Source organism: Dipodomys spectabilis, unplaced genomic scaffold (assembly GCF_019054845.1).
Source record: "Dipodomys spectabilis isolate Male_0828 unplaced genomic scaffold, ASM1905484v1 ptg000266l, whole genome shotgun sequence".
NCBI lineage: Eukaryota > Metazoa > Chordata > Mammalia > Rodentia > Heteromyidae > Dipodomys > Dipodomys spectabilis.
The window spans coordinates 5,844,134-5,859,240 of record NW_024870943.1 but is presented as its reverse complement, the minus strand read 5'-3'; the positions used below and the strand labels follow the sequence as shown (position 1 = coordinate 5,859,240).

At 58.3% G+C, this 15,107-nt stretch overlaps 1 protein-coding gene across 6 annotated transcripts; it reads left to right on the top strand.

The window, feature by feature from the left end:
- Positions 1–2,705: 2,705 nt before the first annotated feature.
- Positions 2,706–15,091, top strand: Ccdc9 (coiled-coil domain containing 9). 6 transcript variants are annotated; one of them, XM_042700327.1, is made up of 16 exons: positions 2,706–2,790; positions 5,091–5,157; positions 5,284–5,388; positions 6,826–6,927; positions 7,055–7,300; positions 8,147–8,230; positions 8,312–8,485; positions 9,560–9,741; positions 12,121–12,173; positions 12,286–12,421; positions 12,542–12,611; positions 12,686–12,769; positions 12,825–13,094; positions 13,446–13,538; positions 14,097–14,146; positions 14,568–15,091. In XM_042700327.1, the coding sequence occupies exons 2-16, from the start codon at positions 5,155–5,157 to the stop codon at positions 14,806–14,808; spliced, it is 1,893 nt and encodes a 630-aa protein (XP_042556261.1). In that variant the 5' UTR covers positions 2,706–2,790; positions 5,091–5,154; the 3' UTR covers positions 14,809–15,091. The 6 variants fall into 6 exon arrangements, with proteins under 6 accessions (XP_042556261.1, XP_042556258.1, XP_042556260.1 ...); XM_042700324.1 differs by having other exon boundaries at positions 9,557–9,741; XM_042700326.1 differs by having other exon boundaries at positions 2,706–2,803; positions 9,557–9,741.
- Positions 15,092–15,107: the final 16 nt, after the last annotated feature.

The window sequence follows — 15,107 nt, the reverse complement described above, 5'->3', positions numbered from 1 at the left end:
GTGACTGTGTGTCCGTGATTGTGATACTGGAATTGTGTTGGTGTGATGGTGTGGCTGATTGTGTGACACGGATTGTTTGTGTGACAGTGTGTCTGATTGTGTGACACTGGGATTGTGTGTTGGTGTGACGGTGTGTCTGTGTGACATTGGGATTATGTGTGACTGTGACAGTAGGATTGTGCGTTGGTGTCTGATTGTGTGACCCTGGCATTGCGTTGGTGTGATGGTGTGGGAGTGCTGTGTGAAGTGCGGGTGTCCTTGTGGTTCTCACCACGCACCTGCACCAGGATTGTTACACGTTGTGGATCACATGTGTGTGTCCGTCCGGTATCTCGGTGTGGACGGTGCAGTGTGTGTGTGTGTGTGTGTGTGTGTGTGTGTGTCCCCGGGTTGTGTGTCCGCGCGTGCGCAGGGCGGGCGGTGGGGTCGGAAGGCGGGGTGTCTCCAGGCCTCCTGCCCGAGAACAGCGCTGCTGTGCGCTGATTGGCCGCCGCCTCGCCAGTCAGCGGTTCCCAATCCTGCGGTGACGCGGTAACCTGGTAACGGGCGCCAAGGCCCCGCCCACCCCGCCCGTCGGGGCGCCCCAGAGGCCCCCCCTTTTTCCCCCTCCCCGCCGCCTGTAGGGCCTTCCTCTGAGTCCCAACCGGGAGTCGATCCCCCATCTCCAGACTCTCCCCTCCCTATGGCCCGGGACTCGATCCTCTGTCTCCAGTCTCCATCCCGCACCCCGGCCCCCATGTCCCGTTTGTTTCTTCCAGCTTGCTCTGTCAGAACCATTCGGTCTCTCCATGCCTGCCTCCTGTGTGTGCCTCTGCCCCCGCCCCAAATCGGTCCCTGCCTCAGTTTCCCCATCTCCTCTCCTTCCTTTCTCCCCTCTCTCCCCCACCCCTTTTCATTCTGCGGAGACAGCTAGAAGACTTTTCTCCACTTCATCCCACACGCCTAGACTTCGGGCTGTAACAGCCCTCCTCCGCTCTCCCGCCACGCAAGGGTAGACTTAAGGAAGGGCTCTCCCCTCCACCCCCCGCCCCCGGTAGACAGCACTGGGGCTTTATCGCTCGGGCCAGGCGGAGGCCCAGCGGCCCCGTGGTTTCCGGAGGCGCCCGGGCGGGCAGGATGAGCTCACTGCAAGTTGGCTAGGATTTCATCAGCTTCCTCCGCTGAAGTTGCCCCCGCTCCTCTCCAGGCTCTGGCAACGCGGGCCGATCCGCCGGGCGCCTGCTGCCCCCGTGCGGCAAGAGGTGGAAACGCAGGTGTCTCGCCCAAAGCCCGCGATGGGCTCCAGGGTACCACCGGCCACCCCGGGATACCACCGGACACCCAGGGTGCCACCGGGGTGTGCCGCCTGCACACTCAAGATGCACACGTGGACCTCTAGAAGTGAAGCGAATTTTGTTGCTGGTGATGGAACCCAGGGCCTTGTGAATGCTAAACTCTGTGTGTGTGTGTGTGTGTTGGATCTGAGATTAGAACTCAGGGCCTGGGTGCTATCTCTGAGCTTTTGTGCTCAACGCTGGCGCTGTACACTTGAGTCACAGCTCCACTTCCTGCTTTTTGCTTTTTGGTGGTTAACTGGAGATAAAAGTCTCATGGGCTTTCCTGGCTTCAAAGTGCTGGCCTCACCTCTCAACCTTCTGAGCACCAGACTTACAGGCTTGAGCCACCAGCACCCAGCTCTGTATTTATTCAGAGTGATTGATTTGAACGACTCTCTTGCAGGGCTGTCTGGAACCAAGGGCAAGTGTTCTGTCACTGTGAGTTGCATCCCAGGTCCCAGGAGCTTATCTTTTCACCCAGTCTTGTCAAAAACAAACAAAAAGAGTCACTCTTGGCTTCCTACTGGGTGTGCTTCAGTTTCCCTCTACAGTTGAGCCCTACACACTGCCTGTTGTCTCTCCAACGCTCTGCTGACCATGCTGGAACCTGAGAGTCTCTGCCTCGTGTTTCTGCACCCCTTCCCCGGCCTTATTTTTCTTGAAACTTTGTCACACATGCATCTGGTTTGTTCGGCGCTGCGTCTTCCTGGAGAATGCTCGCAGGCCGGCTGCAAGCCCCATCGGAGGTCAGCACAAAGTGGGTTTTCCGTGTGACTCAATTGTGGAATGAACGCAGGCTACGAGAGAGCACCGCAGCGACCTCTGGTGGCCTCTGTCTTACATCGAACTTTTTCATTCTTTTCTCCAAATGTTGCACATATATTGCATGTATGTATTGCACAGATACATATTGCATACATATTATATATTGCACATATAGGTATAACTGCAGGCCCTCGTGTAACCTGACCTGCCTGGATTCGTTTTACTGTCCAGTATAAATGAACGTGAACTAACTTTTGCTGCAGAAATCTTGTCTTCTTAGAAGTCATAATAAAGATCTCCATTTATTGAGGACTAACAACGTGTCCGGTCTGGAGTCTATAGTGTATCATGGCTTCATTCACTCAAGACACACCCACTCTCGCCCACAGGCCCCTCTTGTAAGGCAACTCCCACAGTTGTGTCTTTCCTCGTGAAGGCAGAAGATGAACTAATTCTTGGGGTTCGGTGTCAGGAGGAAGCGGTCAAAGTGCCTAAGCGTACCAGCTGCGCTGCTTCTCACTTCCACTAGTGGGGTGGCGATCCCTTTAAGGCTCCCGGAAGCGGGCCGGTCGGACCGGAAGTGACCTTCTTTATTTTCCCCCCTCGTCATGTGGTGCGGGCAGGAAGTGACGCGCGCGGCCCGGGAGCTGCGGACGCGGAGGCAGACCGAGAGCCGGAGTCACGGACGCCGTGGGGGTCTCCGGGACAGGTGACCGGGGGAGGTGGGCCGGGAGCGCGCCCAGAGAGGGCGGAGCCTGAGGCTTCACGTGAGGGAACCGGGAGCACGCGCGGGGGCGGGGTCAGCTTTCTCTGTGGGGGGCGGGGCCAGGACGCCCACGTGGGCAGCTGGAAGGGCGCTGGCGGGGCTGGACGTTGGCGCGTGGGCGGGGCCTCGAGCGGGGTGTCAGTTATGGGCGGGGCCTAAGGGTGTGCCCGGCGGGAGGGGCGGGGCTAGAGCTTCAGTGAAGTGCTTGGGGAGGAGGCCGGAGGGTGGCCGCAAGTGCTAGAGGCGGGGCGAGAAAGTTGTCCCTGACCGGTTGTAGATTCTGCAGGTTGGCCTGGAAATCAGGGGCGGATCCGCGGGCCTGAGGTGAAGGCCAGGAGTGTAAGCACAGGGTATTTGTGGGGGGGGGGGGGTTGGGGGAAGCGGGGTGTGAGTGGGGTGTGTGGAGGGAGAAGAGGGGCGGGGCCAGGATTCTCGCTGGGCTGCTGGGGGGGTGGAGCCTGTGGGCGGGGCTAGGCGCTGACTGGACCAGGCTAGTGTAAGGGGGCGTGACCGGGGAGGGGAATTGGCCGGACAAATGGGAGGCGGTCTCGCAAAGGTGAGGCGGGTTGGGCTGTTGCCTTGGGAGCCAGCGTACGAGTTGGACGTGGGGGGGGGGGGGCCCGACTGGGGAGTCTGTAGCCCGGTCAGTTTAATCACGCCAGCGTGTGGGCGTGGCCAGATGTATGGCGGGCTGGGCGTGGTTATGAAGTTTGGTGCTCGCCGGGGGCGGGGCCGCGGCCGCGTGGTTCCCAGCGTGGTGGAAGGTCGGTGCTGGAAGCCGGATTGCTCCTCCGGAAGTTTGGTCCTGGATAGCCAGTGTAGGGTTCACTGGGAGGCCATGTTTGGTCCATATTCGATCTGCTTCTAGGTACTCGGTCCATGACATTGTCGCAAAAAAAGAACTTGAGGACGAAAGATGGTGGCCAAGAAAGTACTAGTAAAGCAGAGCTAGGAAAGGACAGTGCACAACTAGGCCTGGGCGATCCTCAGGGCCTGGGTGCTGTCCCTTAGCTTATTTTTCTTTTTTGTCGGTCGTGGGGCTTGAACTCTGGGACTGGGTACTGTCCCTCAGCTCTTCAACTCAAGGGGAGCGCTCAAATCACCTGAACCACAGCGCCACTTCCGGTTTTCTGGTGATTTATTGGAGATCAGAATCTCATGGACTTTCCTGCGCAGGCTGACTTTGAACCGTGATCCTCAGATCTCAGCCTCCTGAGTAGCTAGGATGACTGGCGTGAGCCACCAGCCTACTTTTTGTTTTTGTGGGTTTTTTTGTTGTTGTTGAAGAGTAGTCCTGTACCACTTGAGCCCGAGCTTCTCTCCAGGCTTTTTGGTGATCATAGGCTTAGAGATTTCCCTTCTTGGGCTGGCTTCCAACTGGGAACCTCAAATTTCAGCCTCCCAAGTAGTTAGGATTACAGGTGTGAGCCACTATGCCTAGGTTGCTAGTGATTTTGGAGCTGTAGTCTCCCAAACTTTTCTACTCAGATTGGCCTCCAGCTGAGATCCCCTGATTCCTGGCTTCCAGAGAAGATAAGTAGCAGGTGGGAAACACTGTTGTCAGGCTGCCTGTGTGGGCTGAACCAAGCTGTTCATTAATATTTATCTCTGAATCCAGGGTCACATTTCCCAGGCTTCCTTTCCTGTGACCTGCTCTGCCTTACTTCTAGAAGCTGATGTGCAGCTTGGGAGGAGGAGGAAGGGGTGTAGCTCTCTCTCTTTTTTTTTTTTTTTTTTGGTCAGTCGTGGGGCTTGAACTCTGGGCCTGGGCACTGTCCCTGCACTCTTCAGCTCAAGGCAAGCACTCTACCACTTGAGCTACAGCGCCACTTCTGGTTTTCTGGTGGTTTATTAGAGATAGGAGTCTCACGGTCTTTCCTGCCCGGGCTGGCTTTGAAACGAAATCCTCAGATCTCAGCCTCCTGAGTAGCTAGGATTACAGACATGACCTACCTGCTCCCAGCTAAGGGGTGTAACTCTCTTGAGATCTGGTTCTGTGCTAAATGTGCCCTTACAGGCTGGGCAGGCATAGCTAGAAGCATGGTGAGAGTTTAAAATTGGGTGGAACAAAAGGCAAAGGGGTGGAGTCACCGTTGCCCAGGAAAGGGAATGGGAGTGAGGGCTAGAATTGTCTTGGGTTATAGGTGTTTTTGTGCCTGTGGGTGTGAGGAGCTCTAGTTAAGGAAAGAATGGAGCTGATTTGGGGTACTCCTGGCTTTAGTCTGCTGATCCTCTATCCTCAGGAGCCCTCAGTGGTGATCCAGATTCTGTGAAGCAGCTTATTGGGACCCTGGCTCAGCCAGCCAAATGGTGAGCTGGGAAGTGGGCAGGCCATATTGAGCATGGGAGGGAGATGTGGGAGGGTGGGAGCTTGGATTGAGGAGCCTTGGCCACTTAGGACTCTCCTTCCATCCCTCAACCACCTGCTGGTCTCAGGCAGCCACGCTGGATTTGAAATCCAAGGAGGAGAAGGATTCAGAGTTGGACAAGAGGATCGAGGCTCTTCGGCGGAAGAATGAGGCCCTCATCCGGCGCTACCAGGTGCCCTAGCCCCATCCTGGGAGACCCCACCCCCTCTCCTCCCCGCAGTGAGTTTTTCTCACCTCTCCCTTCCTTACAAGCTTCTCATGGCTCACTATCACTGTTGGGATGAGTGCCTTAGGCCTGGCCTGGCATCCTTCCTTCATCCCATCTCTCATTCATTCATCACAACTGCTCACTGGCTCCCTGGCTGAGAGGGTGCCTAGGATCAGCTGTGACTGACAGGCCTCAGGCTTTCCTTCCAGGGCTCCACGGGCAGGGAGACAATCCTGCCCTCAGTTGGTGTCAATCTCCAGGGTACCCCATGGGCACGGCTGGGATGAGGGATTTCAGGGGAGGGCAGAGGGCACTGTCCCCTCTAGCCTAGGGGTACTTTAGGGAGAGCTTCCTGGAAGAGGAGGCCCAGAGGCCTGATGCGTGAGTAGACAGCAGACAGTCGCAAGGGAGAGGGGAACAGTTCAGATAAAAGAAATAGTATAGACACAGGTTTGGATTGGAGAGCAGGACGGAGTTTCAAGTTGAGGCCCTCAGTTTGGGAAACTGATGTAGAGAGTTAGTGGGGGGAGGGAAGGCCAAGTAGGCCCTGGGTTCCAAGGGTGCTAGGGTGTCATGGAGAGCTTTGGCAGAAGCGAACCCAACTCAGTAGCTTTTTGGGGACTGTCCTCTGGTTGCTGTGTGGTGGATGGGAGGAGGTGACCACTGGAGACAAGAAAGCAAGGAAGAAGTGCCAGGCTCAGCTGGGTTGTGGAGGGAGGGAGGGAGGAGGGTAGGCCCAAGAGTTGGTGTGTGTTGGGGTGCGCCCTGGGAAGAGGTGTGGGCTTCATTGACTCATTCGTCATGTGTTCATTCATTGAAACCTCTGAAGCATATCGCATGCCGGGTGGCAATGTAGCCTTGGGGATGCATCTGGAAGCGAGCATACTGATGGGTGCAGAGCCGGGCAGCAAGGGACACCCTCTCCCATTTGAGTTGAGATCTGAGAGTGGTGGCATGGGGGGAAAGAACAGAGCGAGCTTTGCACTGGTGGCTCACGCCTGTAATTCTAGCTACTCAGGAGTCTGAGATCTGAGGATCGCGGTTCAAAGCCAGAAAACCAGAAGTGGTGCTATAGCTCAAGTGGTAGAGCTCTTGCCTTAAGCTGAAGAGCTGAGGGACAGCGCACAGGCCCAGAGTTCAAGCCCTGTGACTGACAAACAAACAGATTGAACACCTGGTGCAAAAGTCCTGAGGCAGGTTTGAGCCTGGTTTGTTCACAGTGAGAAGGCCAGGATAAGATGAAGTGAAGGCTGTGGGCTGTTGGGGGGAGGGAGGAGGAGGTTGCCAGACTGGTTGGTGGGGCATATGCTGGGCTCAGCTCTGAGAAAGGCTGGGGCCACACTCAGGAGCTGCAGGAGTGCAGCTGGTGGATGGAGCCCTGACTCCCAGTGCTACCTGCAGGAGATCGAGGAGGACCGGAAGAAGGCTGAACTGGAGGGTGTAGCCGTCACAGCACCCCGGAAGGGCCGCTCACTAGAGAAGGAGGATGCGGTGGTGGACGTGGTGAGCCATCCAAGGATTGGGAGGGTCTAAGCTGCCCAGATTTGAGGGGGCCTGAATGCCCCCTCCCCCCCCGCCCTGTCCTTTTCTCCATGCCCTATCACAGTGCTTCTCCCTCCTCCTCTTCCAGGAGAAGAGCCTGGGCCCCCCTCGGAGGTCTCCTGGAGCCCCTCGGCCCTCAGGGGCCAGCAGGGGAGGTCGGCCTCCCCCACGGCAGGGAGGTCGGGCAAGCCTGGGCCGGGGATCCCATGGCTGGGAAGACAGTTCTGGGGAGCAGCCTCGAAGGGCTGGAGGCCGAGGCCAGAGGGGCCGGGGTCGGGGCTCCCCTCATCTCTCAGGAGCAGGAGACGCTTCAACCTCTGACCGCAGATCGAAGGTAGGAGGTGAGAGGGTGGAAGCTGCCATTTTTTGCATCTCAGTCCTCCACACTGAGCACTCGTTCCTTCCCCTCCTGGCTGGTGCAGTGTTCCCAGCGGGAGATGGAGAGTTCTAGAGAGTCCAGGCTGCATGGGAGGAATGTTTCTAAAAAAAGCCCAAATAAAATAAGTGGAGCCAGGCACCAGTGGCTCACGCCTGTCATCCTAGCTACTCAGGAGGCTGAGATCTGAGGATTTCAGTTCAAAGCCAGCCCAGGCAGGAAAGGCCTTGAGAATCTTATCTCCAGTGAACCACCAGAAAACCAGGAGTGGCCCTGTGGCTCAAGTGGTAGAGTGATTGCCTTGAGCTGAAGAACTGAGGGACAGCACCCAGGCCCAGAGTTCAAGCCCCATGACCAAAAAGACAAAACAAAAAAAGGAGTACCTAGAAAGGCTGAACTTCATGGAGGGGCAGTGGTGGGTGGAGGGATGGATGACGTCACCCTGGGGCACCTGTGGTAGGCCCTTTGCCCTGGCGGATGTGGTGCAGGTGAATGTGGGCTCTTGGTGTCCACCTAGGGAGGTGAGGACTGAGGCCACACCCGCCGCCCCTGGCCGCCTGCTGGGAAGGGCCCAGCTCTTCTGGGAAGGGGAGGGCGGTTCCGGGCAGCTCCTTCCTCCCAGGTGACTGTGGCACTGATCACTGCAACTTCAGCTGTTTGCCAGACTGTCAGATTGACCTTGTTGTGAAGGGACAAGGTGACAGGGATGGGCGATGTCCTGAGGGGACCCAGTGCACTGGGCTGGGTCCCCTCCCCCTGCGTAAGTGGTCCTTCCTGATGCCTGGCACCCTCTCTGTCCCCCAGGAGTGGGAAAAGCGACGCCGACAGAACATTGAGAAGATGAACGAGGAGATGGAGAAGATCGCCGAGTACGAGCGGAACCAGCGGGTCAGCGCTGTGGGCCAGGGCAGGCAGAGCGCTGGGTCCCTGGGCCTGGGCCCCCTTGCCAACTCTGCCACTGTGTCACAGGAAGGGGTGCTGGAACCAAACCCGGTGCGGAATTTTCTGGATGACCCCCGACGTCGCAGTGGACCCCCGGAGGAGCCTGAGCGGGACCGTCGGGAGGGCAGCCGCCGGCACGGGCGCAACTGGGGGGGCACTGACTTTGAGCGGGTGCGCTGCGGCCTGGAACAGGAGCGGCAGGTGGGTGCCAGCAGCGGGGGCTCTGCAGTGCTCACCCAGGCATCCAGGTCATTAGGTTTCTGGGCAGAGCGGGGCTGGCTCTGAGCTGGGATTGTGTCCTAGGAGGGCAGGGGTAGGCGAAGGCTGGACTAGGGAATGGGAAGGTGGGCGAGGGAGAGAAGGGGGGGTGCTCCCCCCCTCCCCATTTCTGCATTCATATAGTCTGGCCTGGTTTGAGAGTGTCTCCTTACTGATGTGATGTTCCTGTTATTTACCAGGCACCAAGGAGTGTCAGGCACCATTTTATTTTATTTATGATTTATTTATTTTTTGTCGGTCATGGGGCTTGAACTCTGGGCCTGGGTTCTTCAGCTCAAAAGCTCTACCACTTGAGCCACAGCTCCACTTCTGGTTTTCTGGTGGTTCATTGGAGATAAGAGTCTCACGGACTTTCTTGCCTAGGCTGGCTTTGAACCGCCGATCCTCAGATCTCAGCCTCCTGAGTAGCTAGGATGACAGGGGTGAGCCACTGGCACCTGACTGTCATTTTTTTTTTTTTTTTTTTTTTGGGTCCAGTTGTGGGACCTGAACTCTGGGCCTGGGCGCTGTCCCTTGAGCTCTTCAGCTCAAGGCTAGCGCTCTACCACTTGAGCCACAGCACCACTTCTGGCTTTTTTCTTTTTTGCTTATGTGGTGCTGAGGAATCGAACCCAGGGCCTCAGGCATGCAAGGCAAGCGCTCTACCACTGAGCCACCTTCCCAGCCCTGACTGTCATTTTAATTTGGGCATATAGACCTTTTCCCTGTCACCGAGCCCCTGGCCCCAGGCACTATTTTGGTGGCTGAGCATCAGTTTAAGGCAAAGCTCCTCCCTGCTGGAGCTGGCCTATAGGAGCCATGAGTGAAAATCTAGAGGGTGGGCACAGCTGGGTGAGGGCAGGGCACTGCCCAGCACATATGGGGGGCCTCTAGGAGGCCACCTGCTGGTGCCACCACTTGTCACTTTCCCTTGTATGTATCTGGCATCCACTTGGGTGTCTAGGGGGCCAGGGCGGGCAGTGGGGACAGGCGATGACTGTGTGTGACTGGGAGCAGGGCCGCCGGGCTGGCCTGGGCGGGGCTGGCGACATGACACTGTCCATGACCGGCCGAGAGCGCTCAGAGTACCTGCGCTGGAAGCAGGAGCGGGAGAAGATAGACCAGGAGCGGCTGCAGCGGCACCGCAAGCCCACGGGCCAGTGGCGACGCGAGTGGGACGCAGAGAAGACAGACCGCATGTGAGTCTTCGCTGCCTCTTTGGCCTGGGGTGTATGATGGATGGCTCCCGGAGGCTTTCCTGCAGGGTCATGGTGCCTATGGCTGAGACGTTGAGTGCAGGGTCCCCGGATGCAGCTTCCCAGGCTGGTGGAGCGCAGGTGTCCAGTCTATGTCTACAGCACAGGCTGCAGGCATGAGAACATCCAAGGGCCCAGAGATGGAGAGGGCAAAGCCTCAGGTTACAGCCTTATTTTCTTGTTAGCTGTGGGGCTTGAACTCTGGGCCTGGGCGCTGTAACACCTCAGCTCTTCAGCGAAGGCAAGTGCGCTACCACTTGAGCACACAGCACCACTTCCAGTTTTCTGAGTGGTTTATTGAAGATAAGAGTCTCATAGCCTTTCCTGCCTGGGCTGGCTTTGAACCGCGATCTTCAGATCTCAGCCACCCGAGAAGCTAGGATTAGAGGTGTGAGCCATCGGCACCTGGAGCAGGTCCTTATTGATATCCCTTCATAGGCTTTTCTGGAACCTTCTGGGTGAACACATTCCATGTGGGTTCATTAAAGGGTTGAGGCCGAGGACAGTGGTCACTTGGGGAGACACCTATCCTGACATTGGCTGTCCTGGTAGCCAGTGGGGGGGTGAACTTGGCCACACGTGGATGTCTTGGTGGTGGGGCATTGCCCATAGTGGCAATGTCCTCACCCCTGCCCATGGCCTGGCCCCTCCATCCTGGAGCCCCACACAGCTCCCAGCTTCACCTGGCCTCCTTCCAGTGTCCTGTCTTTAAGTCTGTCTCAGGAAGCATCCCACCAGACTTGCGGCAAGGCTGTCAAGAGTGTCAGCCTGGGGGCTGGGAAGGTGGCTCAGTGGTAGAGCGCTTGCCTTGCATGCCTGAGGCCCTGGGTTCAATTCCTCAGCACCACATAAGCAAAAAGAAAAAAAGCTGGAAGTGGCGCTGTGGCTCAAGTGGTAGAGTGCTAGCCTTGAGCTGAAGAGCTGAGGGACAGCGCCCAGGCCCAGAGTTCAGGCCCCACGACCAGACCCCCCAAAAAAAAAAAAGAGTGTCAGCCTGGCAGAAGCTTCTGGAAGAGCTGACTATGTTTCAGCCCACCCTGTCTGCACTGCTGGGGCTTGTCATGCACTGTAATCCTTTTCCATGGGCTCTAGCTAAAGGAGAAGAAATTCTATTTCTTTGCCTGGCTTGGGGAGCCCTTTTTGGGGGTTCGTGAGCTAGTTTGTTGCACAGAAACTATAGCTGACCTTTTGATGAAATGTTCTCTGGGTTAAGGATGAAGAAAGAACCTGGGCGCCAGTGGCTCATGTCTGTAATTCTAGCTACTCAAGAGGCTGAGATCTGAGGACTGGGGTTCAAAGCCAGCCTGGGCAGAAAAGTCTACAAGACTCTCATCTTCAATTAACTACCCCCATGACTGACCAAAATTTTTTTTAATTAAAAAAATAGGGGCTGGGAAGGTAGCCCAGTGGTAGAGTGCTTGCCTAGCACACATGAAGTCCTGGGTTCGATTCCTCAGTACCACATACACAGAAAAAGCTGGAAGTGGCGCTGTGGTTCAAGTGGTAGAGCACTAGCCTTGAGCAAAAGAAGCTTAGGGACAGTGCTCAGGCCCTGAGTTCAAGCCCAGGACTGGCAAATTAATTAGTTAAAAATTAAATATGAGGGAAGATGCTGGTAGTGGTGGCTCATGCCTGTAATCCTAGCTACTCAGGAGGCTGAGATCAGAGGATTGTGGTTCAAAGCCAGCCTGGGCAGGAAAGTCTGTGAGACATTTCCAATTAACCACCAAAAAGCCAGAAGTGGCGCTGTGCCTTAAGTGGTAGAGCACCTGAGCAAAAAAGCTGAGAGAGGGCAGGAGGCCCTGGAAAGAACTGTTTGTGTTTTCCTGTGTGTGCCTTGATTTCATTAGTACTATTGTGAGGCTGTCTTCTGTGGGTTCTAGGGATGGGTATACAGCTGTGGCTTCATGAACTTGGAGTGCACTGGCAAAGTGAAACCACCTAGGATAGGCTGTAAGAACATGAGGCAGAGGAAGGACATGGAGTTAGGCGATAGGAGAGAGTCTCTGAGCTCAGGCCTCAAGCAGGTAAAGGAGACATGGGAAGAATATTCTGGGAGCCGCAGAGAAAGTGTGATGGGAGAACCTACTTAGGTGGTAAAGTGAGCGTGACAGGAGCTGGGGAGCATCCTGTCCTTTGCCATGGTCTCTGGTAAAGAATTTTGGGGTGCAAGTTCTGAATTTTTGACATTAGGTTTGCCTCTCCTCTGTAGGTCCATCCTGTCCCTCCTTCCATCAGTGAGCCCTTCTGGTTGGTTTCTAACCCTGGCCTGTTGCCTAGTTTCCCAACCACCTGCTGACCCTCATCTTCCTCTTTTCCCAGGTTCAAGGATGGCCCACCCCCTGTGCACTCCCATGAAGCTGCCCACCGTCACGGTGAGTGCTGAGTGCGTATGGCTGGCCCCAGAGAGCCACTGTGCTGCCAGGGTGGTGGGCAGACGCTTTGGCCACGCCCTTCTCTCCTAACCTCTTCTGGCTTCTGTCCTAGATGATCAGGCCTGGGCCCGGCCCCCAAAGCCCCCCACATTTGGGGAATTTCTTTCACAGCATAAAGCTGAGGTCAGCAATCGCAGGAGAAGAAAGAACAGCCGACCCCCGGCCAAGGCAGCACCCCGTGCCTACAGGTGGGGCCGCCCTTCCCGAGCATGGTCCACTGCCTGCTCCCCGTCCCTTAGTGGGAGAGGTAGGAGGCCATCCTTTGCTCGGCCCCCACCTGGGCCTCAGCTACTTTCTGTCCCTTCCAGTGACCATGATGACCGCTGGGAGATGAAAGAGGCAGCAGGGTCCCCTGCCCCACAGGAGCCCCCTGTGCAGGTAAGGGGGGGGGAGGCGTATATGGGGGTGTCTGGGGCCCACAGCAGGTCCCTGATGCACCTGTGTTCCCACAGCCTCCCGAGACCCAGGCCCCTGTCCACCGGCCGCCTGAGGATGAGGGCGAGGAGGACGAGGGCCAGGAGGAGGAGGACCTCGGGGTTGAGGAGGATGAAGAATGGGAGGATGTGAGTGAGGACGTGACTGAGGATGAAGAGGAGGAGGAGGAGGAGGAAACTGAGGATGAAGAGGGTACTGAGGAACCGGAGCAAGCCCAAGACCACTCGATCCTGGAGGCTGAGCCCACAGGGGACCCCACCCCAGACCAGGCCGACCCAGCACCTTCCAGGCCTCACCAGCCCCTGCAGCCCCAGGAACTGGAGGAGCCCCAGGAGCCAGGGGAGCCCAAGGAGCTCTCCCCAGCCCCAGCCACGCCTTCCAGCCCCTTCTCGACACTCACCAGCCACCAGCCCGTGCCTGACTGGGGTGAGGAGATGGAGCTGAAGTCTCCCCGGGGGGTCCACCTGCCCGACACCCTCTCTCCTGGTGAGGCCTGGCCTTCTGGGAATGCATGAAGCTGGCTGCTGTGTGTGCATGAGGGGTGTGGCAGGCCCCAGCACCCCATGTGCCCCGTTGCCCTGGTGGCCCTGGGGCTGGCCGCTCCCAGAGCCTGTCCTGCTTGTTCAGAGCTGCTACCTCCCCAATAAAGAGTTCACATCTCCAAGTGACCTTCCCCCAGTGTGTCCTTCAACCCCAGCAGCTCCCCAGCCCTCCCCCCCCCTCTGGTGTGGTGCTGTTTGGAGGGGAGGGGGCTTGACTGGGCCTCCCCTTCCCCAGGAGGCGACCCTCCAGCACCTGCCTCCCTGGAGAGTGGGCCCGGCCTCCCAGGAGCCCCGAAAGCTGAAGAGGAGGGGTCTGAGGCGACTCCAGGTGGGGGATACATGGTGTGGTTGGGGTGAAGGGGGGTGGGGAGGACTGTGGGACCAGAAGTGGGGGGGGGGCTGGAGTAGGTACCAGGACTAGGTGGGAATTCCATGGCTGGCATCTAGAGAAGGCAGAGGATGGTGCGAGGAGGCTTTTGGAAAATCAGAAAGGGTGCTCCTGGGGCTAGGCCCTCTGGGAGGAGGGGGGCAGAATAGCTGGTTTAGGATGAGCAGAATTGGTTTTAGGTGCAGCCCAGTGGGCAAGACCCAAAATGCAGAGTTGGGATTGTGGTCCCGAGTGTGGGAGCAAGAGGCTCAAGCGGTGATCCTCTGCTGGTGGTCTGGGAGGAGGGGGCTCGAGGGCCCTGCGAGGCTGGCTTGGTAGGGGCTGGTTAGGACTGTGAAGTGGATCCCAGGGCAGTTTGGGGTGCTGGGCCCTGCAGGAGCCCACTGGGTGCCTGACGGTGACCTCCCTTCACCCCAGTTGTAGTCAGGGTTATATTGCTTGGTGGAGGGGGGGGTTGGTAGGCTGTCCTCACCGCTGAGTGCCCCCTCTCTCCCCCAGAGGCGGGCCCCGAGGGCCAGGAGACCACGGAGATCACGGACTTGCGCAGGGTGCGTTTCTGCAAGGTGGTGTCTGCCGCTTCGCCCCCGGGGGCTGCCCGCTGATTGGGCCTGCCCAGCCACCCGCCCGCCCGCAGGACCACCAGGCCCCGCACTAACCGCACCGGCTGCCCGCTCCTCTGCTTCTGCCGCCTGGACAGGGTTAAGTGTGAGGGGGCGGCGCCAGGGCCTTGCCCAGCGAGCGGAGTGAGCCCTGGGGCCGGGTGCGGCCCCGATGGCCGCTGACCCGACAGGCCAGACGTGGAAGGACCCCAACTGCCCGGCGCCGCCGCGAGCTCTCCAGCCTTGCTGAGCTGTGCCGTGCCGTGGCGGGCAGGCAGTGGCTGTGCTCGCGGGCTTTTCCGTGGTGGAAGAGGTGGGGTGAAGGGGCCTTCCCGCACCCCCTGACTCTGCTCCCCTCCCCCTCCCGCAGGCCACCCCGAATTCCTGAAGACGCTGCTGGGCGGGGACGGAAGCTTCGGGGCCTGGTGCGGAGGGGGCGGGCCGAGGGGGTGACTGGCTCGGCAGGCTGTGCTCTTTCCAGGAACCCACTGAGACCCCAGGGCCCCGGGGAGCGGGAGAGAGAGCGAGGGTGGGTGCTGGAGGTGCAGGGGGCAGGGGCCTGGCTGGGGCGAGGGGTGCAGCTGGAACCCCGCAGGCCCAGGGTAGACTGAACACCCTGGGGTGGCAGGAGGTGAGGAACCCAGGGCGCCCGCTGCTGGGGGCGGGGCTACGGAAGCGGCAGGACCTAAGATCAAGGGGGCGGGGCTAGGATGGGGCGGGGCTTCGGGTAGCAGGTTTAGATGGGATTCCCAGCTCTGGGATGGGGCTGGGTCCCAGGGCTGGAGGACAGCTCAGTGCTGGAGAGGACAGTGCCTGTCGGACCGTGAAGGGAATCTCAGCCGGGAATGAGCACGTGGCCAGGCTCGGATGGAAACTCAAAGGCATGGGCGAGGAGGCGGGGCGAAGAAAG